General features: G+C 48.0%; 11 protein-coding genes across 11 annotated transcripts; 5 read left to right on the top strand and 6 right to left on the bottom strand.

Annotated features, from left to right (window-relative positions):
- Positions 1-1,780: 1,780 nt before the first annotated feature.
- N7477_007978 (acetyl/propionyl/methylcrotonyl-CoA carboxylase subunit alpha) lies at positions 1,781-4,279 on the top strand (the record flags this gene model as incomplete). Its single annotated transcript, XM_056969641.1, has 5 exons — positions 1,781-1,932; positions 1,983-2,181; positions 2,254-2,351; positions 2,404-4,021; positions 4,229-4,279. The coding sequence occupies 5 exons, from the start codon at positions 1,781-1,783 to the stop codon at positions 4,277-4,279; spliced, it is 2,118 nt and encodes a 705-aa protein (XP_056819673.1).
- Positions 4,280-5,347: 1,068 nt separating this feature from the next.
- On the top strand, positions 5,348-6,634 carry N7477_007977 (uncharacterized protein; the record flags this gene model as incomplete). Its single annotated transcript, XM_056969640.1, has 4 exons — positions 5,348-5,765; positions 5,818-5,887; positions 5,948-6,373; positions 6,454-6,634. 4 exons carry the CDS (start codon positions 5,348-5,350, stop codon positions 6,632-6,634), a joined length of 1,095 nt encoding a protein of 364 aa, XP_056819672.1.
- A 1,347-nt stretch (positions 6,635-7,981) lies between these two features.
- On the bottom strand, positions 7,982-8,182 carry N7477_007976 (uncharacterized protein; the record flags this gene model as incomplete). Its single annotated transcript, XM_056969639.1, has 1 exon — positions 7,982-8,182. One exon carries the CDS (start codon positions 8,180-8,182, stop codon positions 7,982-7,984), a length of 201 nt encoding a protein of 66 aa, XP_056819671.1.
- Positions 8,183-8,979: 797 nt separating this feature from the next.
- On the bottom strand, positions 8,980-9,343 carry N7477_007975 (uncharacterized protein; the record flags this gene model as incomplete). The annotated part of the gene is made up of 2 exons (XM_056969638.1): positions 8,980-9,137; positions 9,316-9,343. 2 exons carry the CDS (start codon positions 9,341-9,343, stop codon positions 8,980-8,982), a joined length of 186 nt encoding a protein of 61 aa, XP_056819670.1.
- A 1,185-nt stretch (positions 9,344-10,528) lies between these two features.
- Positions 10,529-12,250, top strand: N7477_007974 (uncharacterized protein; the record flags this gene model as incomplete). Its single annotated transcript, XM_056969637.1, has 4 exons — positions 10,529-10,634; positions 10,700-10,866; positions 10,956-11,656; positions 11,716-12,250. 4 exons carry the CDS (start codon positions 10,529-10,531, stop codon positions 12,248-12,250), a joined length of 1,509 nt encoding a protein of 502 aa, XP_056819669.1.
- A 241-nt stretch (positions 12,251-12,491) lies between these two features.
- On the bottom strand, positions 12,492-13,619 carry N7477_007973 (uncharacterized protein; the record flags this gene model as incomplete). Its single annotated transcript, XM_056969636.1, has 1 exon — positions 12,492-13,619. The coding sequence occupies one exon, from the start codon at positions 13,617-13,619 to the stop codon at positions 12,492-12,494; it is 1,128 nt and encodes a 375-aa protein (XP_056819668.1).
- Positions 13,620-15,210: 1,591 nt separating this feature from the next.
- On the top strand, positions 15,211-15,899 carry N7477_007972 (uncharacterized protein; the record flags this gene model as incomplete). Its single annotated transcript, XM_056969635.1, has 2 exons — positions 15,211-15,348; positions 15,414-15,899. 2 exons carry the CDS (start codon positions 15,211-15,213, stop codon positions 15,897-15,899), a joined length of 624 nt encoding a protein of 207 aa, XP_056819667.1.
- Positions 15,900-16,377: 478 nt separating this feature from the next.
- Positions 16,378-17,257, bottom strand: N7477_007971 (uncharacterized protein; the record flags this gene model as incomplete). The annotated part of the gene is made up of 2 exons (XM_056969634.1): positions 16,378-17,132; positions 17,206-17,257. 2 exons carry the CDS (start codon positions 17,255-17,257, stop codon positions 16,378-16,380), a joined length of 807 nt encoding a protein of 268 aa, XP_056819666.1.
- Positions 17,258-18,007: 750 nt separating this feature from the next.
- On the bottom strand, positions 18,008-19,424 carry N7477_007970 (monocarboxylate transporter; the record flags this gene model as incomplete). The annotated part of the gene is made up of 2 exons (XM_056969633.1): positions 18,008-19,227; positions 19,280-19,424. 2 exons carry the CDS (start codon positions 19,422-19,424, stop codon positions 18,008-18,010), a joined length of 1,365 nt encoding a protein of 454 aa, XP_056819665.1.
- Positions 19,425-23,057: 3,633 nt separating this feature from the next.
- On the top strand, positions 23,058-24,407 carry N7477_007969 (uncharacterized protein; the record flags this gene model as incomplete). The annotated part of the gene is made up of 1 exon (XM_056969632.1): positions 23,058-24,407. The coding sequence occupies one exon, from the start codon at positions 23,058-23,060 to the stop codon at positions 24,405-24,407; it is 1,350 nt and encodes a 449-aa protein (XP_056819664.1).
- Positions 24,408-25,968: 1,561 nt separating this feature from the next.
- On the bottom strand, positions 25,969-26,478 carry N7477_007968 (uncharacterized protein; the record flags this gene model as incomplete). The annotated part of the gene is made up of 1 exon (XM_056969631.1): positions 25,969-26,478. One exon carries the CDS (start codon positions 26,476-26,478, stop codon positions 25,969-25,971), a length of 510 nt encoding a protein of 169 aa, XP_056819663.1.
- Between the last annotated feature and the right edge of the window lie 1,373 nt (positions 26,479-27,851).

Raw genomic sequence — 27,851 nt, 5'->3', positions numbered from 1 at the left:
GAAATAACGGTATAGAGGCCTTCCACTTGGGAGGCTATCGTGTTATAACAATGTATCAACAACGTGGGGAGGTCACGGCCGAGTGCTCTTATGTATTATTTGCTTGAAAGCCGCTTTACACTATTGAAGGCTCTTGTCTTGGCCACTTCTTAGACAACTATTCCTTCCGATTTCCCTATCTTGATAAAATAGAAGGTTATCTGGCCGATTCTTCTTTCGGTTCTAGAGACTTAGCACAATTGTGATGCATAGGAATTAAGGTGGGCTTTCCCAGGAAGAGTTGATCTCTAGGTTAACGTGAGTCACTATCACTTTAGATTCTCGCTGTTTACCCGAGATCGGAATCCTCATCCGCACCGGCCCGAGACGTGAGAGCCTTCATAAAGTCTTTACCCAGTCAGGGCACGATGGTGATGGAATTTAGCCCAGTCTGAAAGGTGGACTAGAGATTTTGAGCCGCCAATTGTCACATCACCTTACCAAGTCATGGCATTAATCGATACAAATCTGGTCTATGATCTAATGTGGAATTTTTTCTGGACTCCTTTGAATGGCCATTGGAGCGCAGCTGAGTGGGTGAGACAGGCGGTTCTCTTAAGAAGAAAGGGCGTCCTCTTCAGAGTCGCTTCAGGATTTAACCCATTTTGACTTCAATGACGCAATCTGACAGCGGCCCACATTGGCGGGTTTACTATACTCACTTGGCTCAATATATTAGTACTTTCCCCATAGGAACCATCAGAACGTCGCCAATCCAGATGTCATGCCGACCGAGGTAAGACCCGTGGCTTCCACCAGCTATGGTCAACTGCAAGCTAATCTAATTTTAATTCACATTAAATATCGCTCTGATAGATGTGCGGCGGTAAATGTTAGATCAATCCTTCGCTTTGCCCTCTTACCAATGGGGTTTACAAGGGCGATGGCCGCGACGAATACCTTCTCCCTGGACCCTATATCTTTGAGAGGTCTCTAAAAAATATTCAGGTGCCCAGATTCACTTGATCGAGACTCCCGAGTCAGCCCGTCTGTCTCTGTTTCGGCGGTCGTGACTGATCAACAGTCACCGCATGGTAATGACTTTCAAACCCCGAATCTAACCAGCTTCGTGTAGACGCTTCTCCTGAAACTAAATCTCGTCATTCATTTCAGAATGCAGTCTAGTATTGAGCTTCGGAAAAAGCGACCTTCTGTCCGTGTCCAACCTACGACAGGGAATACATGGGCTTTAGGATGCGGGAATTTCCCCTTAAATCATAGGGGCTACTGGCTCCATCGGCTTGCGAGTATCTTCAAAAGGGCCTCCATCATTTATGGAGCAATGCCACTAGTCGTATGGAATTCCTAATGAATCCATTGCAATGTCCAAAAGCCGCTATCCCAATATTCAGCGGTTGATTTGTGCATGCTTCATATTGTGAGCATACCCGTTCAACTAGTCAACTCCTCCTCTAATTAGTTCGCAGTCGATCGCATGAAAGTTGCAGCTAGAAGTTACGAAGTTTGAGTATATTCTGTCCGAGGCATTCACCTAGGGGTCCCCATAGTGGGTTCCCAAATAAGAAAGCGGTCACGCCCCACGGCTTTCCCCGCAGTCTCGCTTTGCGTCGGCTTCTGCGGGTCAACAGCGGCGCCTTGAATGCTCACTTGAAAGCCGCCTACCCCCAGCTTGACCTCTTTCAAGTCAATAATGCAAGCTTGCTGAGCCCCAGTAATCTTGGGTAGATCTGTTGAGCAGCTTGACTCATTCCAAGGTTGCACAACTGCACTCACAATCACCATGCCTCTTTCATCACTTCTCCGCATCACTCCCCGCTTTGCCCCGACCGTCACTCGCCGAGCTACGAGAGCTGCATCGTCGGTGGTGGGGAGAACCCCGACAACCAAATCTTTAGATTCAATCCTCATTGCTAACAGAGGAGAGATTGCATTGTATGAAGCTTGGAAATCTTGGAGAGTGGCTTTTGCTGACTAGGTGCTAGACGCGTTGGACAGACTGCGGCGAAGCATGGGATCCGCGTCACCACCCTCTACACTGATCCTGATAGTAAATCCCAGCATGCTTTGAGCTCGCCACATGCATTCAATTTGGGGTCGGTGTCGGCATATTTGGACGGGGATCGGATTATTGAGATTGCTAAGCAGGAAGGATGTCGAGGAATTCACCCTGGTTACGGATTTGTGAGTTCTTTATCCAGGGGGGAAGCATAAGCCTCTTTCACTAGCCTCTCAACGCTGACTGGTTCCAACTAGTTGAGCGAGAATTCTGCCTTTGCTCGGAAATGTACAGAAGCCGGACTCGTCTTCATTGGCCCGCCGTGGAAGGCAATTGAAGATATGGGCGATAAAAGGTAATTGCTTCAGTATACAGATACCTGCACGAACAGGCTGACACGAAGACAGTCGCTCCAAAGAGATAATGCTTGCGGCAGGCGTGCCCTGTGTCCCCGGTTACCACGGTCATAACCAAGATCCCGCATTTCTAGAAGCCGAAGCCGACAAAATCACATATCCCGTGCTGATCAAAGCCATCAAAGGAGGCGGTGGTAAGGGAATGCGCATCGCTAGCTCCAAAGCCGAATTCCAGGCCCAGCTGGAATCGGCAAAGTCAGAAGCTAGGAATTCGTTTGGAGATGATCATGTGCTGGTTGAGAAATACATCACAACTCCTCGTCACATCGAGGTCCAGGTTTTTGCGGACAAGCATGGAAACTCCGTCGCTTTAGGAGAGCGAGACTGTAGCATCCAACGGAGACATCAGAAGATTCTCGAGGAGTCGCCAGCGCCGCATCTTCCAGATGTAACCCGAAAGGATCTCTGGGCCAAAGCTCGAGCTGCCGCCCTAGCGGTAGGATATGAAGGTGCAGGAACAGTGGAGTTTATTTTTGATAACGACTCAGGAGAGTTTTACTTTATGGAAATGAACACGCGCCTCCAAGTCGAGCACCCCGTCACAGAGATGGTCACAGGCCAGGACTTAGTCCACTGGCAGATCCTGGTGGCCGAAGGGGCTTCTCTGCCTTTGACGCAGGAGCAAGTGGAGGAGAAGATCTCCCAGAGTGGACATGGTATCGAAGCCCGAATATACGCTGAAAACCCCGACCAAGGGTTTATTCCTGACTCTGGCCGTCTCATCCACGTCCGCACCCCCGCAACTACAGACGACATTCGCATCGACGCCGGATTCGTAGAGGGAGACGACGTCTCAGCTCACTACGATCCAATGATCGCCAAGCTGATTGTCAGGGGAGAAACGCGTGAAGAGGCGATCCGGAAACTCGGGGCCGCCTTGGAGCAGTACGAGGTGGCTGGCCCCGTGACTAATATCGAATTCCTCAAGACCATCTGCCGCAGCCCGGATTTCATTGCGGGCGCGGTAGAGACTGGCTATATTGACAAACACCGCGACGAGCTTTTTGCACCTAAGATCATTGATGATGAGGTGCTCGCTCAGGTCGCGCTAGCATGTCTGCACCAAGACTCTCACACCGCGCCTCCATCTCAAGGGCTCGCTGGTGCGGTTGGGTTCACTCCCAGCTACCAGCAGCGGCTGCTGTCATTTACCGAGTCAGCGGGTCCTCATCACGACGGACCTACATACAGCGTGCGTGTTCAGCAGACAGCAAGCCAGACTTTCAACGTTAAGATTGGAGACCGAGTTTTTGAGCAAGTTTCGAGCCGCATGGACCCAGCTTCCAACGTTGTAACCTCTTTTTTCCCCCACACACGCCTAGATACGACCGTTGTCCGAGAGGAAGACACCATCATTGCCTTCCAGCGCGGTATCCAATACCGACTCACCGTCCCGCGGGCCAAATGGATGGAGAAAGCACTGGGTATGAAAGATGTCGCCAATAGCGTCCTAGCCCCAATGCCCTGCAAGGTTCTGCGGGTAGAAGTGCAGGCCGGACAAGCGGTGGAAAAGGACCAGCCGCTGGTTGTGATTGAGAGCATGAAGATGGAGACGGTAATTCGGAGTCCGCAGCGGGGAACCATTGCGCGCGTCGTCCATCAACAAGGAGTAAGTCACGCGTCCCTTCCCCTGTGTTCTAGACCCTTGGTCTCGTGATACATTGCATTCTGGCTTGAAGCACCTCTCCGCCCCTTTGTTTGTGTCTTGCTTTTTTTTTTTTTCTGGTTTTCGGACCGGTATGGAAACCGAGGAGATAAGACCCAAGAAGAACAAACAAGTCTGCTTCAGTTGACAATGACTAACCGTACCTTGCAGGATCAATGCAAAAGCGGAACACCTCTGGTGGAATTCGAGGAAGCAGAGTAGGAGAATACATTAGATCCAGGTCAATAATAGCAATTGAGTTCACCGTTAAGATATGCGGCTGTTAAATGTGACGATAACTGACAGCTCGAGATGGGGCTGCTCTATGGGGCCAAACCGTGGGGTAGACTTGTGGACCCTAAAGTATAGCAGCATTCGAATGTCCTTGATCCGTGTTCTCTGCGCGCAAGATTTAAAATCCTCAAAAGCACCGAAAGTACGCTTTTGTCATTGATATGTAAGCCCAAAGCAGCAAGGACGAGGGTTCGTGGCTGACGCCCTGCTGTTTTGGATGATAAGACTGAGTGGATGCGATAGCAAATCCACCGTGATCAACCTCGTTCCACCATGGCTCTGGGAGATCTTAGCAGGCTCATCATACGGAAGACATTTCCAATATCTTCGTCAGATTTACTCGAGCAGAAAGACCTGGGAGTCAGATGGCCACTGTTCCGGTCTAGGGGCGAAATCGGTGCACGGTAGAGGGCGGCAACTGCGGGCCTGACAAGTCATATCTCTGAAAAATGAAAGAAGCAAAGATGGACCAACTACGTGGAAGGCTAAGCCTGAGTACCAATACCGCGCAGCAGTACATGAGTCCCCAGTTCCTCTCGGTACCTGGAAAGTATCAGGTACATGAGCCCAACGGTAATGAAACCAGATCGATCTCGTCCACCTGACATCACTCGGCAGGTTTCACTCCATCCATCAATTCAATAAACGAAAAAATCCAAAATTCCTCAGTCAATCGCTCGACCACTCACCGGTCCACCGACCATGATTTGTCCCTGTCATTGGATGCATCCCCCAGTGCGCCCCCAGTTTCACCGCAAATTGTTGCATTCCCCAGCTCCTGGGCCCGCGCCATCCTTGTTCCAGAAGGCTATCAAGCTCTGGTAAAAATCATAATAATGGAAAAATAATAAAATTGGAAGCTCCGAGCTCTCGTCCTATCTCTTGCTTTTCATTTTTTTTCTTTCTCCGCAGACTCGAGATACCCTTTCATTCGTACATTTCTTCTCCCATACCTCTAGCTCTAGCTCGAGCTCGAGCTAAGAAGCTATCTCTATCATGTTCAACCACACGGTCACCCGATCCGCCATCAGGGCAATCGGCGCCCGTCCAGCTCTCTCTGCAACCTCGACACGGCCATTCTCCCGCACAGCCATTCGTGCGAAGGAAGAAGACCCTAACAAAGACCCAATCCTCGCCGCCACAAATCGCGCCGAGAAAGGCGCCTCCGGCGAGCATGAGGGTGAATTTGCGCGAATCGATGACAGCGTTCAAATCCCTTACCCACCTGACAGCCAATATCCCGCCCAGCCCGTCGTCCAGGGCCGGGGTGGTATGCATTTCAAACGCACACTGGCCCAATTCTCCCTCGAGAACAAGGTTAGCATTGTGACGGGTGGTGCTCGTGGCTTGGGTCTCGTCATGGGCCAAGGACTAATTGCTTCGGGCTCTGATCTAGCGATTGTTGACTTGAACAGTAAGATTCGATCACTTGTTTAGTTCGGGCGCTCCACTCATACTTTCTACAGAGAATGAAGCTGAGGAGTCTGCGTATAAGCTCATTGAGCAAATCCGGAAGGAGAATCCCGGCATGGAGCAGTATGTGTTTACATTTTGAAGAGAAGGCCACGCGACGGGGAGCTAATGTCAAACTTCCAGAATGCCCCAGGTTACAGCTCACTATGCCGATGTCGCCAATCCAGAGTCCGTAAACTCCGCTCTGGCCGAAATCCTCGCCAAGCACAGCAGGATCGATAACCTGGTCACCTCGGCAGGCTTCACCGAGAACTTCGATGCGATCAGTTACCCGTTCGAGCGCATGCAGAAGCTCTGGGGCGTCAACGTGGACGGAACCTACCTGTTCGCCACGGGCGTGGCCAAGCATCTAATGGAGCGCAACGCACCAGGTAACATCGTTATGATCGGCTCCATGTCCGGCGCCATCGTCAATGTTCCTCAACCCCAGGCTCCATATAATGCTGCCAAAGCCGCTGTGCGACATCTCGCGGCGTCTCTCGCTGTTGAGTGGGCTGGCAAGGATATTCGTGTCAACTGTATCAGTCCTGGCTACATGTTGACTGCTCTGTAAGTTTTTGAACCGAATTTTCCCGATTACAAGGCCGGAAACTTTCGTCTCGAAAGCTGCGCTGACAATCTTATACCAGTACTCGCAAGATTCTCGACGAGAACCCCGAGCTCCGCGATAAGTGGACATCGCTCATCCCCGTCGGCAAAATGGGTACGCCAGAAGACCTCATGGGCGCTGTGACTTTCCTTTTATCCGACGCGTCCAAATACATTACCGGTGCTGAATTGCGTGTTGATGGTGGATATACCGTGACCTAAATGCTTTCATTTGCTGGCATGATTACGATGCACCGCCACATAGACCGGAACCAATGTGCTATGATCTCATTCAAAAACTGCGACAGCAAAAAACTTGTTCAAAGTCATTCTTTTCATTATTTCTATTCAAAGTGGCAATGTCTGAGTACGAGAACAAGAAGTAAAGTCCAGGCTACGTCGGAGAAAAAGATCTGATTGAACCTGTGTTCAGTCTTGACATCATCTCCGTGCTTTGCGCTTCGTTTTTGCGGGGAACCCTGAAAAGCGTAGATCATGATACAGAACGTACCCAGTACTCACATCTGACATGGTACCATTTACTACATGAGTAAAGATTGTCATCATCGAATTTCGCAGTTCAGATTGAAAGTAGCTGTGGAGCCTAAGTTTGTAGCCAGGGAGTCCCATGACCCTCTTCCTGCATAAATTCAGATTGCGGTGTAGGGAGCATCTGCGTATTACGCGACCTTATAATCTCCGATCTACAGGTAAGCAGCCACACGCAGCCACAAGCTCCCTTTTTCGAAGCTATCACTTTCCACAAAAGCTGAAAATGCTTTGTCATGACTCCCTTCACAGTGTAACAAGGAGCATCCAAATTTGGATACCAGATCTCATCCCTTGCCGGTCACCCCTGAATCGTATCTGGAATGTACCTTGATCGGATTCTCCACATCTTTTTAGATCCCCCGCGAAGAAAGGTCCCGAAAGGAAAACAGTCTGTGGAGTTCAGACGATTCGGTACTTTTGTTCCGGTGGTGGGCTTGGTCCCTGGTGCCTGGGTGAAGGAACCATGGTAGGCAGTGTTTTGGGGCGGGACTTTGTTGATATCTTGCTGTTTTTAGATACTGTCCCCCGGCGACTGAGGCTTTCATTCCTAGATTATGGGACGATTAACGAGCACTGAGGCTTTTAGTGGGCCATGGTATCTGAGTGTATGGCGGAGCTAATGAATTGAACTTCGGAGAATCGGTCCTGTAGCATTTAACTTGGGCCCTTGGAAACCCGGGGCCCGAGTTTACAGAAGAAGTCTTTGCATTTTCGTTGGAGCTGAGGCACAGGGCCTCTGCCCCAGTAACGATGTAACGATGTAGGCTTTGTAGGAATGGCCCTAGCTTGGCTGAGTAGAATGTCCTTGGTGGTTATCTAGTTACAGGAAAGAAGTAGTGAATGGTAGAGATAGTGAATGGTTCTGTCTTTGAGAAGGAAGAGTTCACACTAAATCTTGATAGCCAAGGTAAGCTTGATTGAAAGACTGAAGTGTCTTCTTCCGCGTCTCAGCGCACAATCCCTTCCAGCGCTTATCTTAAATGCTGAAGTAAAAGAAACGGTCCATACTTTGCACCACTAGCATTCGATGTATATATTGGATGGTGCAGAGGGATTCACAGCTGGAGCTTGTATAAAGGCTGTCACTCGTTCATTTCCCACATTTTCCAGAACATCCTGAATCGTATCCGCATATGCTTGAGCCAAGGAGTCTCCAGTGGCACCAGACTTAACCATGCGGTTCCAGACATCAAATTGAGACGCGCTTGGAAAATCCATGATGGTTATCGAACCACTCCAGCAGCCCCAACGGCAGCTCCATCAGCAGCACCCTTGACTGATTCAGCCCTTAGCAGGTTCAGCCGGAACGCCGAACTCATGTGCAATAAGTAGCCGTTCCCCTAGCACTAAGTCTTTCCCACTGATCAGCTCTTTGGTAGCCGATTGCACCGTCTCGGGTCTAGAAACCTTCATTACATCCTGTCTTTCAAAGCTCTTCGTATTTCCATTTACATTGATCGCCGGCAACTCGGTATTTTGAAATCAGCCTTCGGTATCGGTGAGAAAGTGCTCGTGCTGCAAAATTAATCGCATGAGAGCAGGCGGGGACACAAATGGCGGAGGCGAAATCAACTTCGCAACAGGAGACCATTCACTCTCCGGCATACCACAATAGAAATCAACGCGCAGCAGCCTTGGAATTTCGAGAGCGGAGAATTGACATTGGCGCCTGAAATCAGTGAGTAGAGTGTTGACCACATTATGCTTTGCGTGCTTAGAAAGAAACTTGGGTGAAGTTGGCAACAAGCGGTGATGCCGCTTTGATTCTGCGCCAGCGGGGTACTTCAAATACTTCCTAATAATATAGACCCATGGAGACCGAGTTGCGAGGGAACAGTCTATAGTACGCATTCAGCTCTCCGCATAAAGTATCGCATAGGTTAAATTAAGGTACATGGGTCGATCCTATGTTCTATGATTCATAGATCATGATCCCGGAGAAGATCTCCTTCGCGCGCCAAGAACGGAACCTGATGTTACGAGGTACGAAGAAAATCTTGAATCCACAGGTGACCCTATACGGTGTGTCCCATGGTTGATTCTTGACAGAGTGCCATCATCATGAAGAGCTCGTAAGATTGCGATACCGTCTCGGTGTCCTTGGATGGGTTTGCAGCGGCTGACATCGGCCTGCTGAGACCGGAACAGACGAACTCGGCAGCTTTCGGCTTACCTGCCATAGCAATGAGCACGAATAGCATCGGACGGAGGGTCTCCTATGAGATGGCAGACTCAGATTTGGCAAAGAAGATGATTTATAAGTTGCTAAGCTTCCTTCTTCAGAACGAACCGGGGACAGCTTATCACCCCTAGAGATAAAGACAGATTCAAAGGCCCCGAAAATTTGAAACCTGTCTTTCTTCTCCGCATAGCTGACATCCCAAGTGGTGGAGACTCCTGTGGAACCCAATGCGGGGCATATGGGGATATCCAGGGGTTGAGCTTCGCGTTCGACAAATGCGGCCTAGTGGAGACGAGCTTGCGTCTACAGAAATTCTTGACATTCCTCCGTGCCCTTTCTCATCGATTTGATTCGACCCTCTATCACCATAAACCGGAAACATGCATCGTCGTTGACTCAGTGCGTAGCTTGATTTGAAGGTCCACTGAAATGCACCCTGAAGCACCCTGGTGGTATCTCCCGCATAGGCGAGTGAGGTAGATCTCTAGCTTCTGAAAAGATAGATCCTAGGTTAGTCCCAAGAGTCAACCACCTCATCGTACAGCAACTGGGTCGCCCGGGTGGCAGCCGATAGGGCTGCGTGGCCCCAGGTCGCAAGGGGCGACGAATCGGAACCGTGGAATGCGATGATGACGGGGCTGAATCATTTGTCATGGAGCTAGCCAACTTCAGCGAAGTCATGTCCAGGTTAAATGACTGGTCTGCTGTTGAAGGGCTCCAGACCAGAATAAAATCAGCCCAATCCCGGCCCGTCCCGACTGTCCCGAAAGATGATAGCGATCTGACGCTTCTTCAACCAAATACAAAGATGGAACTCCTCCCCTGTCGCTTTCATAATTGCTATTGAAAGGCCGCGTGTGAGTCTATACATGACACGATAAGCCCTGCCAGTTCCGCTGACTGGTCCAATGTCATAGCTCCATGAAAGACAGCACTTGTAAGTTTCTTTGCTTGATCTCCAGTCCGTTTTGTCCATTTCCCCCGGCATCCGACTGCATGTCAGCACTCAATACGATCTGCTAGAAGCATGCAGAAACATATTCAGATCATGCAGATGCATTCTAGAATCATCTGCACATGTTACCCCACACGTCTGCTGGCTCGTTTGATATTGAATCATCTGAGATTCTTGCTTGCCACATATTCAAAGACCTGTCACACTGATTAATTTGGAGCAGTTGCTTTGTGACAGATTTCATAAATTTTCTCGACAAAAAAAGCCGTGTTGGCCAATTTTCAGAAATTTGCCCGGAGGTCTCTACAAGGTTGATGCCTGGGCCGGAGCCGTTGACAATCCTTGGAAGGGAACATCTCTTTGATTGACTTTGCTATTTCTTTCTTCTCCATTGACACATTGCACTGCATTGCATACATCTCTCAACATGGAGCCAAAGGTTCCCTCTGGACTGTTGACGATGTCCCAGTCCCCCAGCGAGCTACTGGGACGAGGAAAACTGGACGTCACAGCAATCAAGAGTTTCTGGCAAGGTATTCAATATTCATGTCGGGGCGTGGCCAACTCCAGGAATGTGCTAAAGCAGCTTTGAATGTAGCTTTTTATGTCTCACGGCAGGCCAGCAACACTCAGACTGATCGTCGACTCGAGTATTTGTTCTGGAGAATATGGAGTAGCGAGACCCTTCAGGACGACGCCAGCATCGAGTCTCTGGATCGTTTGGTGTCACGGATTATGTCCTCCAGTGAAACGATCAAACCGCATGTCAGTCTCCCTGTATCCTTCTTCGACCTTTCCATCCTTTTCCCCCCTCCCTTCACGTCCCCTTCCATCAACATTAACTTCCCATGCAGGTCCACCCATCATCTGAGCCCGCGCTACCTTCTCCAGGGCTCCTAACAGCTCCACGACCCATACGACACACTTCATCCAAGTCTCAGTCGGCTACTCGCTCAAAGAGCCCGCTCCCTCCAATCCTGAAAAAGCCCCAGAGTGTGCAAGGCGACGTGCCAAAATCAGCTCGTCTTCTTCTGGAGAAACCTGACGGTGAAAGCGTCACCCTCAATCCCTCAACCCCTCCTAACCCAGGCTCGACTGAACTAAATGTGAGACGCAACTCAGCAGGCGGCAAGACGTCGAAGAAGCCCCAAACGAACTCTAGTCGCCCAGGCCGAGGCCCGCGTCGTCGATCGGTATTCAATCGCCGCAAATCATCACAACCAGCTATTCCCAAGGCCAACCCACCTCTGAACCAGCGACTGGTGAGCTCACATCCAGCTAGGCTCGACGACCCAATTGACCCACTGTTGAACGCCGACCTCATGTCTCCCCACGAGCTGTCGCATGCAGAGATTCACGCCGGAGTCGAGCCAGAGGACAGCTGGGCAGACGAAGAATCAGTCGATCCTATCATTACAAGACCCAGCAGGCTAGCCGCGTCGCCAGCAACAAGTCTCACGGAGCGTACCCACCCCTTAAGAACCCTGAGATCAGCCCTGCTGTTCTCGAAATCGCAGACAAGCAAGACCCCATTCTTCCCCAAGGGATTCAAACGGTTTGTCGAGATCCCCTTCAGGAGAAGCCCAAACAGCATGCTGAACCCACGGACTTCAGTTTCTCTGATGCCTTTCCCGGCACCCCCATGGAATCTATCTCAAGCACCGATACCTTGCCAGGCATCTTCCTCGAAACCGCTAGAAGCGGGGAGATACCCGGCCTGATCAACGCCAAGCGCGTCCCCATGCCTAGGAGCATGGTAAATGACCTTCTCGATATAATCGAAAACCCCAAGCCTGTGAAGGGTCGAATCCCTCTCCCCGTCCGCCCCTGGCTCCTCGCTGAACACGCTTGGTACCGTTTACCAGAGCAACACTACCTCTTCGACTGGATGATTCTCGAGAAACCGACTCTATATGAACAGCCTTCGGAGAGACGGCTCGTTGAGCGCGAGTTCAGACAGGATTTCGCAGATCAGATGGAGTACCAGATTGGGATGCTTGCTGAAATTGAGCAAGCGAGGCAAGTGGCTCTTGCGTTGGAGCAAAGCCCGACCCGGGAGACCTGGAAAGATAGTTGGGACTCTGATATTCCGACTCTGGCTCATAGCTCGCGTGAGGCTATCTTATCGGAGTACGCGGAGTCGAATTGAGAGCTTGCAGTGAAGAAAACGACTTGATCTACCAAGCTTCTAATTTGAGCTCTCTCGTCCATGACTATGCAAACTTGTACCATCTCCACTAGATAAAAATCCGTAATTACATACACTTCTTGGCACGATCATCCCTCGACGAGCTCAACATGAGAACATGAGCCAAACAGCAAGATACAGGACCAAAAACCCTTCGTATGGTACACGACAGTAGTCCAGAATAGCTAGACGACCCATGCCACTAACGATCGGGTTCAATCTTGACCTCGACATCGTGTTCCGGGTATTCATCGTCTGACATATCATCGCACGAGTATTCATTGTCCGATCGCTCATACGGATCCCGTTCAAGCCCAGTAGGTAGTTCGGGACACCAGTGATATCTCTCATGTGAGAACGGCTTGTACCCAACCGCGACTCGATTCTTATTAACTTGCCTCTGCAAAGTACCCAGAGCGGTTCTGTCATACTGACTATTCGTTTCAATCTGCTGAAAGATGTTTTCATCTGGAATATCGTGCCCCAGATGGGCACTTTCTCCTAGCGAATAATATCCACAATGTTCCATCTGAATGTCGAGAAGATTGGATAATTTGCACATTCTCAATAGCGCATAATACCATGTCTTTTCTATCAGTTTGACATTGAACAAATTGATGTATCTCATCGTATCTTGACATCGATCCATCAGGCCAAGGAGATCATCAGGCGAAACGGCGAGTCCTTCGAAATGGAGACTTCGAATTTTAGATAGGTGCAAAGTGGGCACTTCAGTGATTTTCACAATATTTCGAGACGATACAGTGAGTGACTCAAGTGACCAGGTCTGGTCGATCATGTTGAACATTTCGCTGGAATAAATGGAGTTCGGGAGAGTAGCATACTCCGGTGTATTCGAATGGGGTAATTCTTCCGCTTCCGACACACCTGAATACACACACGAATGCAGACTGAGATGACGGAGCCGTTTCAGCACCTTGGAGATGGGAGTCCGTAAAGAGTTCGTCTCAAAGTACTGCTGATCTGGATCGAAGAACATGAAATCATTGTCAAAGGGGAATTTGATATCCAGTTCTTCCAACCTGGGAAACGGCATATAACGCATGGTTGATACAACGGTGCGTATATAGATTGCTATGTAGTCTTTGTGCATAGCAGGTGGTGGCTCATGGAATTCGAGTGCTTTGATGCAGGGGAATCGCGCTAGATAGCTTCTGATCAATCCCTGGAGATCTTCTACGTATATTACGCAGTCCTCCTGGGTGTCACCAGCATACACGATGTCCGGAGTAAATCCAATATCAATTTGGCGCACGTATTTGGCATACCTGCTCTGTGATATCTTCTTGAGCCGTTCTAGAGCTAACATATCCGCCTGGTTTCTATGCCTGGCATCAATGTGTCGGAAAAGCCAGGGTGATGCGCAACGGCAAAAAGTCCTATTCACGAGGCGCAGAGCCGCAAGACTTTGTTTCGCACTTCCAAAGCTTTTGAAATGCCTTGAATCATCCTCCATATAGAAGTATCCATCGTCTGAAAAACTCTCTTTCCGTACATATTGAACAATCTATTGAGCGAGATTTAGTTCTTGTCTTGCATAACATAAAAAAGTCCTTACTAGCTCGCATATCTCGGGGGGAAGGTACACAGTAGTGTTTTTAGACTTCTTTGTGCTTTGCTGCCTCGGGCGACGTATAAGAGTTTCGAAGGTGTACAAATTGCGTATGTACTCATGTTGCAGAGAGAGGCGGCGTCTCTTCCGCTGATTGGTATGGGACATGTCTGAGTGAAAAAAATGCCTCTCTGTTGAGCAAAAATTTAAAAATTTGGCAAATATAGATGAGAAAGCCCAGGCTGAACACCAGCAGCTATCTATAATGCTGCCATGGCCGAGTATCTGACGGTTGTCTAAATTTGGAACACAGGCTGAAAGAGATTTCCATGAAAGAGAACTTCAAGTCCACTCTTCAAGTCCACTCGAGTCTATCGCCATATTTGGTGAAGTGCGACAAAGAAAAAGAAAGCTCAAAGTCATGAAAGAAGTAAATACAGCCAGTTCTCGCAACTTACTTTCGTCCCGTGGTCCACATGTTACTAGAAACGTTTTGTCCACTCAAGTGCTTCTAGTCGGTATCGGGGTATCTGTCTACTGACAGCTGTACAGTAGCGACCATTATCGCCTTCCATAACCAAGGTATATGAGAGGGTCTTTTGAACCCCAATCACATGATCAGATAGGCTGAATAAGATTAATACGTAAATAAATTGTTCTGGCATTACATTGTAATAACTGACTCTTTAAAACTCATACCTGTACGGAAGGTACGTAAGTCTAGAACAAAGAGGCTTGGCAGACTAGCACCAACCACGATAAATGCAGTATCTGGCCTGTACTAATTAATGACATTCGCAGATCCTCCTCCATCTATTGTGACTTCCGAGAGCCTCTGAGCCGCGAGCGCGGCAGCAAGTTGGTCGAAGCCAGCTCGAAGGGCGCGTCCAATCCGTGTTATTTCTAGGTCAGAGAAACGAAGATGGAAAGTGGATTCGTCTCGGAGTGGGGCGGGTGGAGAGGTAAATGGATCGCTGTAATCAATCTCGAATTCAACAGCTGCCCAGACCGGTCGATCACAGCAGCATAATTAAACTGTGGCCACGAGGCAATGTGAGTAAAATCATCCGCATCGTATTAAGGATTGGTGGTATTTTATCCGGGAGTAGTCTCCCGCATTAGTATCGTTAGAAGGGCAATACAGAGGTAATTGAGAAGTAGTTAGGTAGTCATTTGATGTTCACTTTGCGCAGGGGAACGTATTGTAAGTACTGTATCACAGGCGTCATACCGTGGTTTGGGGTCATAATTGCGGGAAAACATGATAACATAATCATATACTTCACATCATCTAAGGGGCGCTGTTCGACTTCATCTAATCCTCCGACCTTATAGTATAGGCCGCATAATGACCATGCACTCACAAGATGTCCCTGCATTGGACCTTGTTCCCTCAGATATTACCATCAAACAGGAGTTGAATCACTCCGAAGCTTCCTCGATATACAAAGCAGAGCTGTTTGGGAAGACGATCGTTTTGAAGCTTGTGAGTACGATACGGAATCTCTAGGATGACGCTGACGGGCCAGTTTCACGACAATGGTGATCCAGGGTACACTAAAAAAAGGTCGAGACTTAAATCGCTTTCGCTGCGAACTGAAAGCCTATGAAAACCTCCATAAATTCGGCGTATGCAATCGCGGTTTTGTTCCCACAATTTACGGCTACGTCGATCGGCTCGACCCGTTTGCCTTCCGCCCACCGCTTCAACATTTCAGCAAAGATCAGCTTAGGCCACGGGCTATTCTTCTTGAAAACCTACTGTATGCTGAAAGTCTGAACTGTGTGAACTATTCGCAAGACCTGGTTCGCTGTGCCATTCAAGGCTTACAAGAGATTCATAATGCCTTTATCCACCACCGCGATATTTACCCAAAGAACATAATTGTTTCGGGTGGCAAGATTATAAGGATTGATTTTGATGTTGCGATAACTTTCGGCAATATGAGTCCTCATGAAAAGGCTTATTGCGAATATGAAATCGAACTCGTGAAGAGTTTTGGAAAACTTTTGGCCCGTCCATTTTCCTTTCTTTGAAAGTCATATACTAAAAGATTCAGGACGAGGATCAGAGACAAGGACTTCCCCGGAACACGAAATATTACTGATTTGAGAGCCTTCGAAACAACATAATCTGGCATATGCCTATTTCATAAGGCGATCACTCATATTATTCTACCGTTATACCCATACATCGAAAATGGCCTTCAGCACTTCCACTTTTCGCACTAAGATGTGGAACACACCGCCGCAGGAAGGTTTAGAACCCCCCTGATCGGGATTCTCTTCGTATGCTGACCAAGCTTTCTTGATCTGCACCTTGAGTTCGGCAAAGGACTCCTCGATGGGGTTGAAATCCGGCGAATAAGGCGGCAGATACAATAATATAATACCTATATCCGAATATAGTTACCTCATTCGGTCAGAACGATAGAATAAAGCGTTATCTATTATAAGTACGGATTTGGGCTTTGGCTACCTACTACAGTGCTAAAGAAGCCACTTAATAAAGGATTCAGACAGACCGTGGGACCGGCCACTCGATGTCCTCACCTTGGCCCTCCAGCCAAGTTAAGCAAGCCTTATAAAGCTTCCTGTTTTCTCCATCTCCTAGACCCATGATCTTCTCAAAGAGCTCCTTATCGAAGCGCTCGATGAATGCCAATTCACAAGCATATATCAAATCTGCAAATCCAGGCTTTTCGGCTTCGAAGAACGGACCTTTTTTTCCCTTCCTTCCTTTCAGAATTGTAATCAATGTCTCAGACTCTGTCTCAATCAACTTCCACAACTTGTCAATTGTGTCCTCATCGGTGGGTCGCACCTCTGACAAAGGCTTTCCAAGGGCCGCAGATCGTGTCTCGTGGAAGTACTCCTTTCCACGAGGATCCAAGTAATCCGCCACACGCGGGATGATAAATGGCCGGAACCCAGGCTCCAAAAGATTCACCAATGTGCCTACAGCGACTGCCAATGTGTAGCTGGCGTCACCGGATGGGAACAGCGGTGGGGACGGGAACACCCTATCCAGGTGCAGGGCGATTTGAAGTGAATCCATCATGGCTCCCTTTGGATTCGAAGTCACTGAGGGCTTGTGAATGATTGCTGGCAGAGTGTATGGTCTGCCCTGCTTGTTGGGCGGCACGCCCAGGCTAGTGAGAAGTGGCTTGATGTCCGGGTATGAGATCCAGCTTTGAGTATAGGGTATACCCTTGAAATTTAGCACTGCTCGTATCTTCAGAGTGTTGTGGGACCATGATTTCGAGGCGCCTGGGACATTTTGCGTTAGTCTGGGGTGCGGGGTATCAATGGGTTTGAAACTTGAGTCCCGGAGCCAATATACCTGGTTGAGTAGAGAAGAGGTCGAAGAAATGAACGGGTTCGAGGTCAGTCATTGTTGATTTTGGGGTTTTATGACTTTGAAAAAAGACGAACGCTCAATATTGGCTTTGTTCGCTGACCATGATCGCAAGGTGTCGAAGGAGAGAGATACACTACTGAATTACTTAACCCCATGTCAGATCACCGCTCTGCAGTTACGGCAAAACTATTATGGTACTAAACGTCCTACAATCGACCGGTCGTCGGTACGATACCAAATGATTCATGGCATCACGCAGAATCGCCCATTAAATATAAGTACTAACACTTTCCACATGTTCAAGTGAATACACAATTTCTGCGCTCTTGCAGCTGGCGTGATCGGAATGGGCGGGTAAACTCCGAGTTTAATTTTCGATTTCATCCAGATCATTGATGCGGGCTACTACTTACCCGTGCACCAGTTCGATAAGGCCCGAACAAGATTTATCATTTATTATACCGCTCCAGGTATGCCCGAGAGGGCTGACGGCGTTGGACTCTGAGCAGTACCAGATACGTTCGAATCGACAATATCATCAGATTGAAAGCAGCCAGCGCTAATCATAAATTGAAACCTGCAGATCAACAATCACAAGAAAGCTTGGGGAGAAGGCAGGCAATGAGAATGAAAGGCTCAACATATCAGGCAAATGGAAAGCAAAGGTTTGGCTGATAGCAAAGTCAAAAATCATCCAATAACTCTGAATGGTTTTCAAAATACAGATGGTCTCATATCAGCAAGGTGATGGGACAAAGTCAATTGTGCCAGCGCGCCTTAGCTTTCACCTCACTATCAATGGCAAAATCCTTTTTGGATTCCACTTCCATAGAACTACCCATCCTCCAAGGAGCGAAGAAAGCCCTGTGAAGAGAATAAGTGGCCCGTATGAGGTTCCAAGGGCGAAGCGATGGTTGTCCAGGATCGTTCCAGCATTCAAAAGTCCCACGCTAGCAATGCCGCCACTCGCGTAACCAATGCCCCTGACGCCATTTAGCAGACCATAGAGCATTCCCGGGTCTACAGCTTCATTTCTCTCCGCAGATTCTCGCTCCATTTGTTTGAGCATCCCTCCCCACGTAGCGCTATAACCACTGGAGAAGAACCCGAACGTCATAGAAAAGACGAGGAGTAGGCCAATGGCGCCTTGTGTGGTTAAGCCCCAGAAGATAAAAGTAGCCAGGGCGCAACAAACAGGTGGGATCGCGGAAACAGTCTGGGCTGAGAGCTTAAACCGCTTATTGTCGCTCAACCATCCAAAGAAGGAAGAAGCAATAATTCCGGGGGCATTGAAGAGAACGAGCATCAAAGTACTTGAGGTTTGCGACAATGAAGCGATTTCACGGGCGTAGGTGCTTAAATATGTTTGCGGAATGCCATAGCCAGAGCTTTGGAAAATAATGGCAATGCTGTAAAAGTAGATGGAACGGTGTCTGAGAAAATACCACGGGATTGTGCGTGCCCGAGTTCTGCACATTGAGATTTTCGATGGATGGGTTGGTATCAAGAAGATAGCGAAGATACTCAATCCACCAACAATCGCGGACCAGGCTCTTAGGGTGGTCTGGTAGCCGTACGTATCAATCAAAGCCCGGAGTAAGAATGGGCAGCTAGTTCCAACGATATTCTTGCAAGACAGAACGATTCCGTATGCCAAAGTACGGTTGCTGGTAGCATACCACTCGCCAAGAGAAAGCGTGATTGGACTGTAGATGAGAGCACAGCCCACTGCAGATGTGACACCTTGCGTCGCAAGCAAGTGCCAGACAGTGGTGCTGTAAGAGGATAGGAAGAAACTGATGCATGCGATGGCTGTTCCACAGAGAGCAGCAATTTGGCGCCGATGAGCCCATCGTCTGGCGAATAATGCGAATAGGAAGGGCATGGACAGATACATGACACCGTTAGCGGTCGTGCCAATGACACCAGTGATGCTAGGGTCTCCTTCAAATGTCCAATTGTCAAAGTAGTATTCCTGAAATACACCGTAGCTCATAGCAAACCCTGACGTCGGTAGGTCAGTAGTGTGGCGTTGCAGACATGAGATCAGACGTACCCCATATTGGTAATTGAAGTATCCCAGAACCTGTGAGAACGAATAATTTTGTTCTCTTTGATTCCAGTTGCCTTGTATTGGCTTGGGCCTCCTCTGCGACCATCTGCTCGACTTCAAGGATGTCGCGGTCGCCACTGCGAGGCATTTTTCGTCAAGGGAAAGCAAATTGTTCAGACTCTGTCATTCCGTCTCTACAGGATGACCAAGAAACGAAGGTCGGTTTCATCACCGCCTTTTTCTAACATTACCATACCGCCTTACAAAATTACTCTGTGACGAATCACTTTCTTCCTTCACTAGCGTTAGCCAGAAACATAGGGTATCAATACATGTTGAATACATTGGGTATTTACAAAATGCCAGCAGAATAATAGTGGAGACCGACCTTTGTTTCTTGGTCACCCTGTAGAGTGAGTAGAGATTAGGAAAGTGAAGAGCGGGGCACGGAGATATAGCCGTTAAATGTAAATTACGTTATCTAGTATCTGTGGCCGTATCGTGGGTAAAGATGCCATTCTGGGAAGTGATCTCGAGAGTGGAGTGACCAGGGTCCTACAACATTAGGAACAGCCCGTTTGTGACTGTCGTCGGGCAATTGCTGAGTGTAGATACGGGTCTAGTTCTAAAGACTCCTTTTGGGTACGTGAGGTTTTGGGAAGTTTCATGCAATGAAGGGACTCATGGCAGCAGGGTGGCTAATTTTGAAGATGGACAGTAAGAATTCTTTAGTGTCACTGCAGTCGAGTGCTTCGAAATAACCTTGAACCATCTGAGCATGAAAGCCAACCCTTTCTCGAAACGAAGATTCTCCCTCACACTTTATACTATATATAGACCTTATTTTCACATAGGTCCCAAGAAGATTTGTATTTTACGCTGTACCCTGAAAACATTCTTCTGTGAAATCACTGATCAATTAGATGGCGTGGCCTTAGATATTATGACACAGAATTCAAACACAGCACTGAAGAGTTGCATTTAATTTACATATCCAGGATACAGTGTGTCCCAAAACTGTTGCTCCAACCTTCACTCGTCCAATGATTGTCTGTGCCCAGCACCATGATACACTAGTCCACGTTGGGATTTGCTGGGCTACCTGTCAGTTGGCTGTGTATTGTGTCTTCGTTTTGTATTAACTACATCAGATATCTCGATGCCCCCACCTTTCAAAGGCAACCTCCGGAGGGCGGGTCCAGAGAATAAATGGGCAGCTAGCATATTTAAAACATTAGTGAAAAAGAGATTACGAGGCGAAAGTGAGCGGCGGGAATCTTATGGATTGGGAACTGGAGCAGTCTCGCTCCATTCCGGATATATTTCCCCGTTTCTTCCTCGCTGCAAATTGCCTAAGCTATCTATTCAAGCATAGCTTCAAGCTCCATCCTCAAATTTCTGAGACATTCTAACAAACGTTTGACGTGATAAATTATTTTGGTATATGGTAGCTGCCCCTCCTCTTCGCTCTGTTTCCGTGACATGTCATTAATGACCCAACAGCGTTTTGACAGCGCTTCCGTGCGCAACGCTGTAGAAATAGTAATTCTTTGCGAACTAGCCAGATACTCAGCCAGGAGAACAATTTGCGAAACAACGGCAAAGTAGTGATGAGGTGTTTTAACGCGAAAATCAATAACTTGGCCGCGCTCAACAAGACCTAAAGTCTTCTCAACGGAAACGCAGGCTTTGCGATTTGCATCGATGACACCCAATATTTGCGGGTCAACATGGAGGGTAACTGCTGAAAACTTCTCTTCTAGATCAGCCACATCGGTGTCTTCTGTTTTGAAGAACTAATGATCCTGCTCTGTTACCAGGTCAAGCAACGCCGAGGAGATTCTCGAATAGACGGGGTTCAAATTCACCCTCGCTCTCTGCAATAGGAACCTGGCAGATGCAATTCCAAAAAGTTCAAATTTCTGCGGCTTCTCGAGAAGGAGGGTAAGCCAAAAACTTAAGGAATCAAATGTGTCGGATTCTCTGTTGATTTTGTCCGAAAGATCTTCGTCGGCAAAGACGCCCATTGAGAGTGGCACGACGTCTTTTCCACAATGCAGATAAGATTTGTTGATTTTATCTGATATGCATGATGCTAAGTCCCAGTCACTGAGGGGAGATTTGTCTTCTTTTCTTTCTCCCTGGTAGAAGCATAGATCCTGTATTCTTGTTGCGCAACACGGGATAGCCGTTCTATCGCCTAATGAGTAGAAGGCCAAGGCGAAGTGATACATGAGTAAAACTCGTAGCTCCAGTCGGTACTTCAAGTAGTTGACGGCATGGGACGGATGAAAAGAAGGTATCACGATAGCGGTGTGCCCCTTCACAATTTCGATTTGGTCGCTCTGTATTCTGTAAGGTTTTCCCCTGAAGTTGAATCAGCTCATCCACGAACTCTCATAGACCGAGTTTGTGCAATGAATGATCACCTGGGGTCTCTTCACCTGCAGAAACCGTGCAAGAATTTCTTCACACCTGAGGTCTGCCTCGGCATTCCTTTCAGGCTGCAATGAGAATGCATTAATGACAGTAACGGTACCAATGTTCCGAGTCCCTCGACTAGCAAAGCGCAGTAGCTCGTCCACCACTTTCAAAGAGTCACAGCCGTTCACAAAGCCATCAAAGCTTTGGTTGGGGGAATGTGACTCGACAATGCGAGGGCGCTCGAGAATGACGATAACGTCAGACAACCCAGACGCAAGGTTGCTGGCCTGAGTAATGCTATGCGAAGAACTGCCTGACTCTTGTCCATGTTCTCTCAAAATCTGGATCGCTTGAAAATCCCCATCCCGAAGCAGACATACTGGTGGGGATTGCGTCATCTGCCTCAGGCAGTGGGGCATGACTGGAGGGAGATAAATCGGCTCGCGCGCTCCTTCCATTTCTTTTCCACGATTTGGACAGCGTGGAGAGTCTAGATCCTGCAAGCCTGCAGAGTAGTCAGCGCCGCCGTATTAGGTGATCTCGTTTTCTTATGGCATTCGGCAGAGGTTGTCGATGACTGATCACTAGTGGATCTGGCTGAAGACACCCGCTCTGAACTACTGGGAGTCATGTGTCAAACAAGGGAAATTTCCATTGATTCGTTGACGCCTTTCAACTACGGATAGAATACCGATAGAAACCCTGCATACAATCATCTTCCAATATCCCCCTCTTCGGATCACGCGTATCTTGCCTCCTCCGGATCTGTAACATCCGAGTAACGGCCGAACCCATGAGTCCATATTTCAACCCCCATGAATCCTCATAAGGGGTAGGAAATGAATGGGATGAGTTCGACCCCGCCGCTACTAGAGTATAAGGCCGTCGTTCGCTGGGTCTATGGGAAAGTGGCGCGTAGCTAACGGACGAATCAGGCAGACTAGACTAGACCAGACCGCAAGGTGGTCTGGTCTATAGTATAGTATGGCATTTTATGTTTAGTCGGTTCCGTCGTCCCCCGAGCCAGTAAAGTCAACAAAAGATTGGAAACGAGGAATAGATTAGGTTTCAGCCCACATCTACGGTTTGCACTCTGTTCGCAAGGCGGGGTCTTTCGCGTAAGAATATCTAGATTACATGGTCATCCCGGTGCCCCGCCTTCACTCGATTATTTCTCATGTCTCTTTTTTTATTTCTGGCAACCACCACTTATTGTAAACACAGCCAGACCTGCTAAAGTACTCCGCGAAGCGCATTATAATTCTTTCTTCTAACGACAGTGAGGCATACCACCACAATCTTTGAGTTTCGAGACGCAACGAGAAATTGCCAACATCTTTCGGAACGATAACTCCGAATGGCTGACCCCACATTTTTCAGAACCCTCTTTGACTCTGTTAACAGATCCGAAGGGATCGTTGAGCTATGGAATAATTTGAAAAGTCAAGAGTCACACGAGGCCGAAGAGCAAGAAGATATGCAAGATGGCATCTGTGATCTCGTACTCGAAATTTCCGACCCCGATGCCTTCAATAATGAGTATGCTCATCTCAGCGGTCTAGCCGCGCTTCCTAGGCCGGGACGAGTCCACGAGAGAACTTCTGCTGCCCCCAAACATGATACAGCTAAACTGGCTGGAAGAGCAGAAGTTTCACTTCGGACAGCTATGAGGTTCGATCGAGTCGGTCTGATCGAAACGGAAGAGGAGGAGCCGGACTGGGACGCTCAGACAGGCCAACCATTCTTCGCCGGCTGGGATGCCCTTGTACCGTACCAGCTTCCTGAATCCCGGAATATTGTGCAAGAAGTCGTTGATAATCATCAAGAAAGGTGGGATAACGCCAAAATCAATGTGGATGCTGGAGTTGGCGGTGGCGGGCTCGAGGGGTTCTTTGGGATTATCCATGGCTGGTTTCACCCTACAGAGTGGATCAGTCTCTATCGTGCGAAAACTCGCAACATCTACGCCTGGGCCGGACGAAATGCATCTAACTCTGAAGACTCTGCTACTTTGGCTAGTCTTGAGAGCCAATTGTTCGATATAACCAAGTACCGCGGCACTTCTGAATACATGACCGTCCTGACTTATGGTGAGAGTTATTATGGCGTCGCCACGCTCTTGAGAGTTTCACTAAAACCTCAAGAAGAATTGGCTTTAATTCTTGAGCCGCTTGCAATGATGAAGGATGTCCCCAAGCAGGTCCTTCAGATCATGCAGGGAGGGGTGTCTTCAATCATCAAGCTCGTACAAAGAGGCGACAAAATAAGATGTATTGAGACGGGAGGACAGGACTATGCGGCCCCAGCTCTAATCACTACTGTTGGCACGACTCGGAGAGGGAAAATGTTCAAAGTTCCTTGGGATATCGGTGATGGTTGGAGGCACGCTCTAGGAATCCAACATGATCAAGCAAAGGAGAAGAATGGCATTGTTGCCACTATTCCGCAGATGATGGCCCTGTTACATCTAAAAGGATCCGGCCTTCATGATTTGGAATCTTCTCCTATGGAAGGGTTCTCGGTCCCCCTAGAAGCTAATCCTCACAAGGACGACAATGACCAATTGGCACCTCGCTGGGAAATTCGTCGGGGCCTTAAAATTTTGCATGGGCCACAACGAGAAGGGCACTTTGGTAACAAGGTTACCGTTGCGGTTATCTTCCCTCAAGACAGCCTGTGGGCACGTGAAAAGGTACTTTGGGCATAAATTAAGCCGATGTTAGCCAGTACTGCAAAGAATAACTATAGCAAGTATGTCATATTCATACACCGGGTCAATATAGGGAAGTGAGCTTTCTTTCATCTGTCGAAACGCAAGGGCTCTTGCAGGTAGAATGTATTGCTAACAACAACACGCTTAATTCTGCAAATAAAATAAATACTGCCATATTCGAAAACAGATTCCCCCGCGAATACTCTCAGATTGTTTTTCGAACCCTATCCCGAAACGCCTTAGTCTAGATTGGGTTAGGCCGTCCAAGACCCCCTTAAACTTGTATCGTCCTGTACTGTATGGACGGTAATAATAAAATATCCAATCAGAACTCGCATATTTAGGATTTATTTTCCGGGAATTAAGTCCAAAGAGTGTGAGGTCAAACTGGATTCGAAAACTACTGTACGTTTTTGATTATCGTCAAAGTCAGTGCTACCAGATACTGTAGGCCTGTGCATAAGATGGAGTCACGTTGCGTCGTATCTCAGAGGGTCGAGTGAGGGTGCCTTCTTCATATCTTTTATTGAGCAGCTTCCCCAAGCACTTGACCAATTCATGAGATTGATCTCAATCAAGAGTTTTATGTCTTCCTTCGGTGGTGCGTACGTGAAATCAGGACGACAAAGCAGAGTGCTAAAGGCTATTTCCGACATGCAGATATAAAGAAAGAGAAAGTGCGGGTGGCCGCCATTCCAGAAAGTGGGGCGTGTGCAAGAAGTGCCATGAGACAGATTGCGTAATATCCCTTTCATGATCTAATATCGTGCCAGTTTGTCTTGTCCTTCGAGCCCCTCGAATCAATGTTATCTAGTATTGGGGGCCTTGTGTCTGGTCTTCGCTCTGTATTTGATACTTGTTAGATTAGAATATCTACGGCAAGGACGTTAGACAAACGAAAAAGCTTTCCAAAGTTCCTGACAGATTCAGTATCATATTCGCGGGATACCCTCTCACGGGGACCTATATGACTAGAAATTGTCGTAACATCGAAGTCAATCCATACAATCTTGTTCTATAATGTGTGAACACAATCAGGTTTCAGATGATGTCCAATCGTTACCAACAAGGTAGAGGTTGCTTTGGTGGTAACGGATTAATGTCTCCACTGAGTTCTTCCAATATGTCCCTTTTCAACGTTGAATTGGACAGTGAAGGAGAGCTCCATTTAGATTCCTTATATCTGGCCAGAACCCGATCAACTTCATCCTATAGTATCATCAGCTTGAGGGGCATCATAATGTGGAGAGAAACATACAAGAGGCTGCATGGTAGATTGCAATCGCCCCATGGATCGCAAACGCTCCAACAGTTTGCCTGACGCAACATTCCGCCCGCTAATCCACTGATAGGAGACATAGCCTCCTTCGGGTGCAATGATAACGGCGGGTCCATCTTGCGCCCACTTTCTGATATTCTTAACACCCACACCAGATATCCTATCCCCAGCCAGCGCATTTAATGCGATAATGAAGGTGGCATCGAATAAATACTCACGCATGAGCCTCTTTAGGGCACAGTCTCCCGATCTTCCATAATACATTGGATGGAAACTTTATACGAATAGGCATTCGTGGCCGTTTGGAAGCTTTTGAAGATATATGTCTCCGGCGTCTTCGATAGACGAACAAATATCTCGCACGAAAGTGTTGTTCGCTTTGTTTGTCGCGCATTGGCAGACGACAGCGACACGAGGACGTAAGATACTCATGATCTGCTCGAATTTGTTGTACGCTAACTCGTCGTCACAAATCCGATCATCTAGACTTTGGCTACTTCGAAAAGAGTTACTTCGAAAAGCCCGAATATTCAAGATAATAGTATTTTCCATGTCTCTTTGACCACCGGACGCAAGTTGCAAGGTTTCATTCACGTAAAGCAGTGTTGGTGAGGCAGCTAACATCTCTGTATAAGACACTTGTTCAGCCTTATCGGTAGGCTCGATAAGCACAACCACGAGATCTTCGTCGCCCGTGGCCAACTTCCGTGCATTTAGCAAACCATCCGAGCTCACTTTGAAGTCTCGTGCTCGATCATCCAGGATTCTAAGATGACTGGTCGCCATTCTCGGATGGATGGGCTTCAGAGAGCAACGAAGATTTAGACGGGAAGGCCGTATGTCCTCGAGGCCGATGAAATTGAACGGTTTCATTGTCAAACTTGTGTGGCTTAGAATCAACGTGGGGAAAATTGCTTAGGTGCATAGTAGCAATTTATAAGAACGTCCGAAACTTTTGCCTCGATGTTCGGTGCTTTTAAGTCTGTGAAATCCCACCTCATGACGTGGCACTTTTTGGGGCTAGCCAGTAATTTCTGCCCAGCGAGATTCAAAAAGCATGAAACAACCATGCTGTAAGCAGTGGCTGTGTTGATGAGATAGCCTTGATGTCAAGCCTTGCCAACTTGGCCTTGGATGGACTTCCAGAAAAGCCACAGGCTCTCTACAGATACCAACTGCAAGATGCAGGGAAGAGTTGTTGACAGATTGCCTGGTCAAAAAAGTTTTAGTTTCTGGCTCTACATTGAATCCTTCAGTCTTTAATTCGAGGGCCCCTTATCTTCCCGTTATTTTAGGAGTTTAGTTTTTAACATCTGGCTGGCTACAAAACATAATATTTTCGCTATACTGATATTTGGAAGAGCCTCTCTATGCTTCAGACAAAAAAAGTGACGGCGGGCGGCCCTGTACCATTCCAATAGCTGAAACAGTCTGGGAGGTTACGATAGCTGCTGTGACGAGATTCCCATTTTATTGTTGAAATGATAGACGGGAGGAGGGCTGAAAGCGCAGCTTGACGTCGACAGTGGGACAATGGGAAGAGGCATATTGCAAATCCTAATCTCCATTTTCAAGGTCATGCGGCTGATTCCCACTGTTATTAAGGTAATATGAGTATTTACCTCCTCGTTTCAAAGCTATGACGCATCCAACGTTAGTATGATCACTGCCAGTCTGTTCAGCAAGAGATTGTCCACATAGCGCCGGGAGTGAAATGAATATACAGCTTGTGCTGGCGGGGACTTCTAAATGACCTTGGACGAGATAGATTGAGAGATGGGCAGGGCTTAGATATTCAAGCTTGTGAGAGCTCTGTGACATTCTAGTCGGATAAAAAGGACTCGTGGGTTCTTCCGCGTATTATTTACCTTGTCGTTTCAGGGATTAAATATCAGAGGTTTCTTCGCTCGGCTAAAATCCCCGTCTTCGACGCATTGCTACAGTTGGAGGCGGCAGGGCAGTCAGGTCCGTCCCATATCTTGGATCCCATGTCCATTGTTTGGTGCCATTTTGTGTCAAGAGGGTCTAGAAACCATCTTGGCCCCCAAATTGACCCCCAAAATTTGAGTCATGGATTGGTGCATGGTGTGGGGATCTTGGGAACGTGCGCATGCAAGTGCGGTACAATTGAGGCTGGACATGAAGGCAGTGCTTCTTGC

The sequence above is a fragment of the Penicillium maclennaniae genome (genome assembly GCF_028827695.1).
Source record: "Penicillium maclennaniae strain IBT 15551 chromosome Unknown utg000007l:1.0-4884863.0:1.0-4888362.0, whole genome shotgun sequence".
In the NCBI taxonomy this organism is placed as follows: Eukaryota; Fungi; Ascomycota; class Eurotiomycetes; order Eurotiales; family Aspergillaceae; genus Penicillium; species Penicillium maclennaniae.
This window is presented reverse-complemented; position numbering and strand designations above follow the sequence as displayed.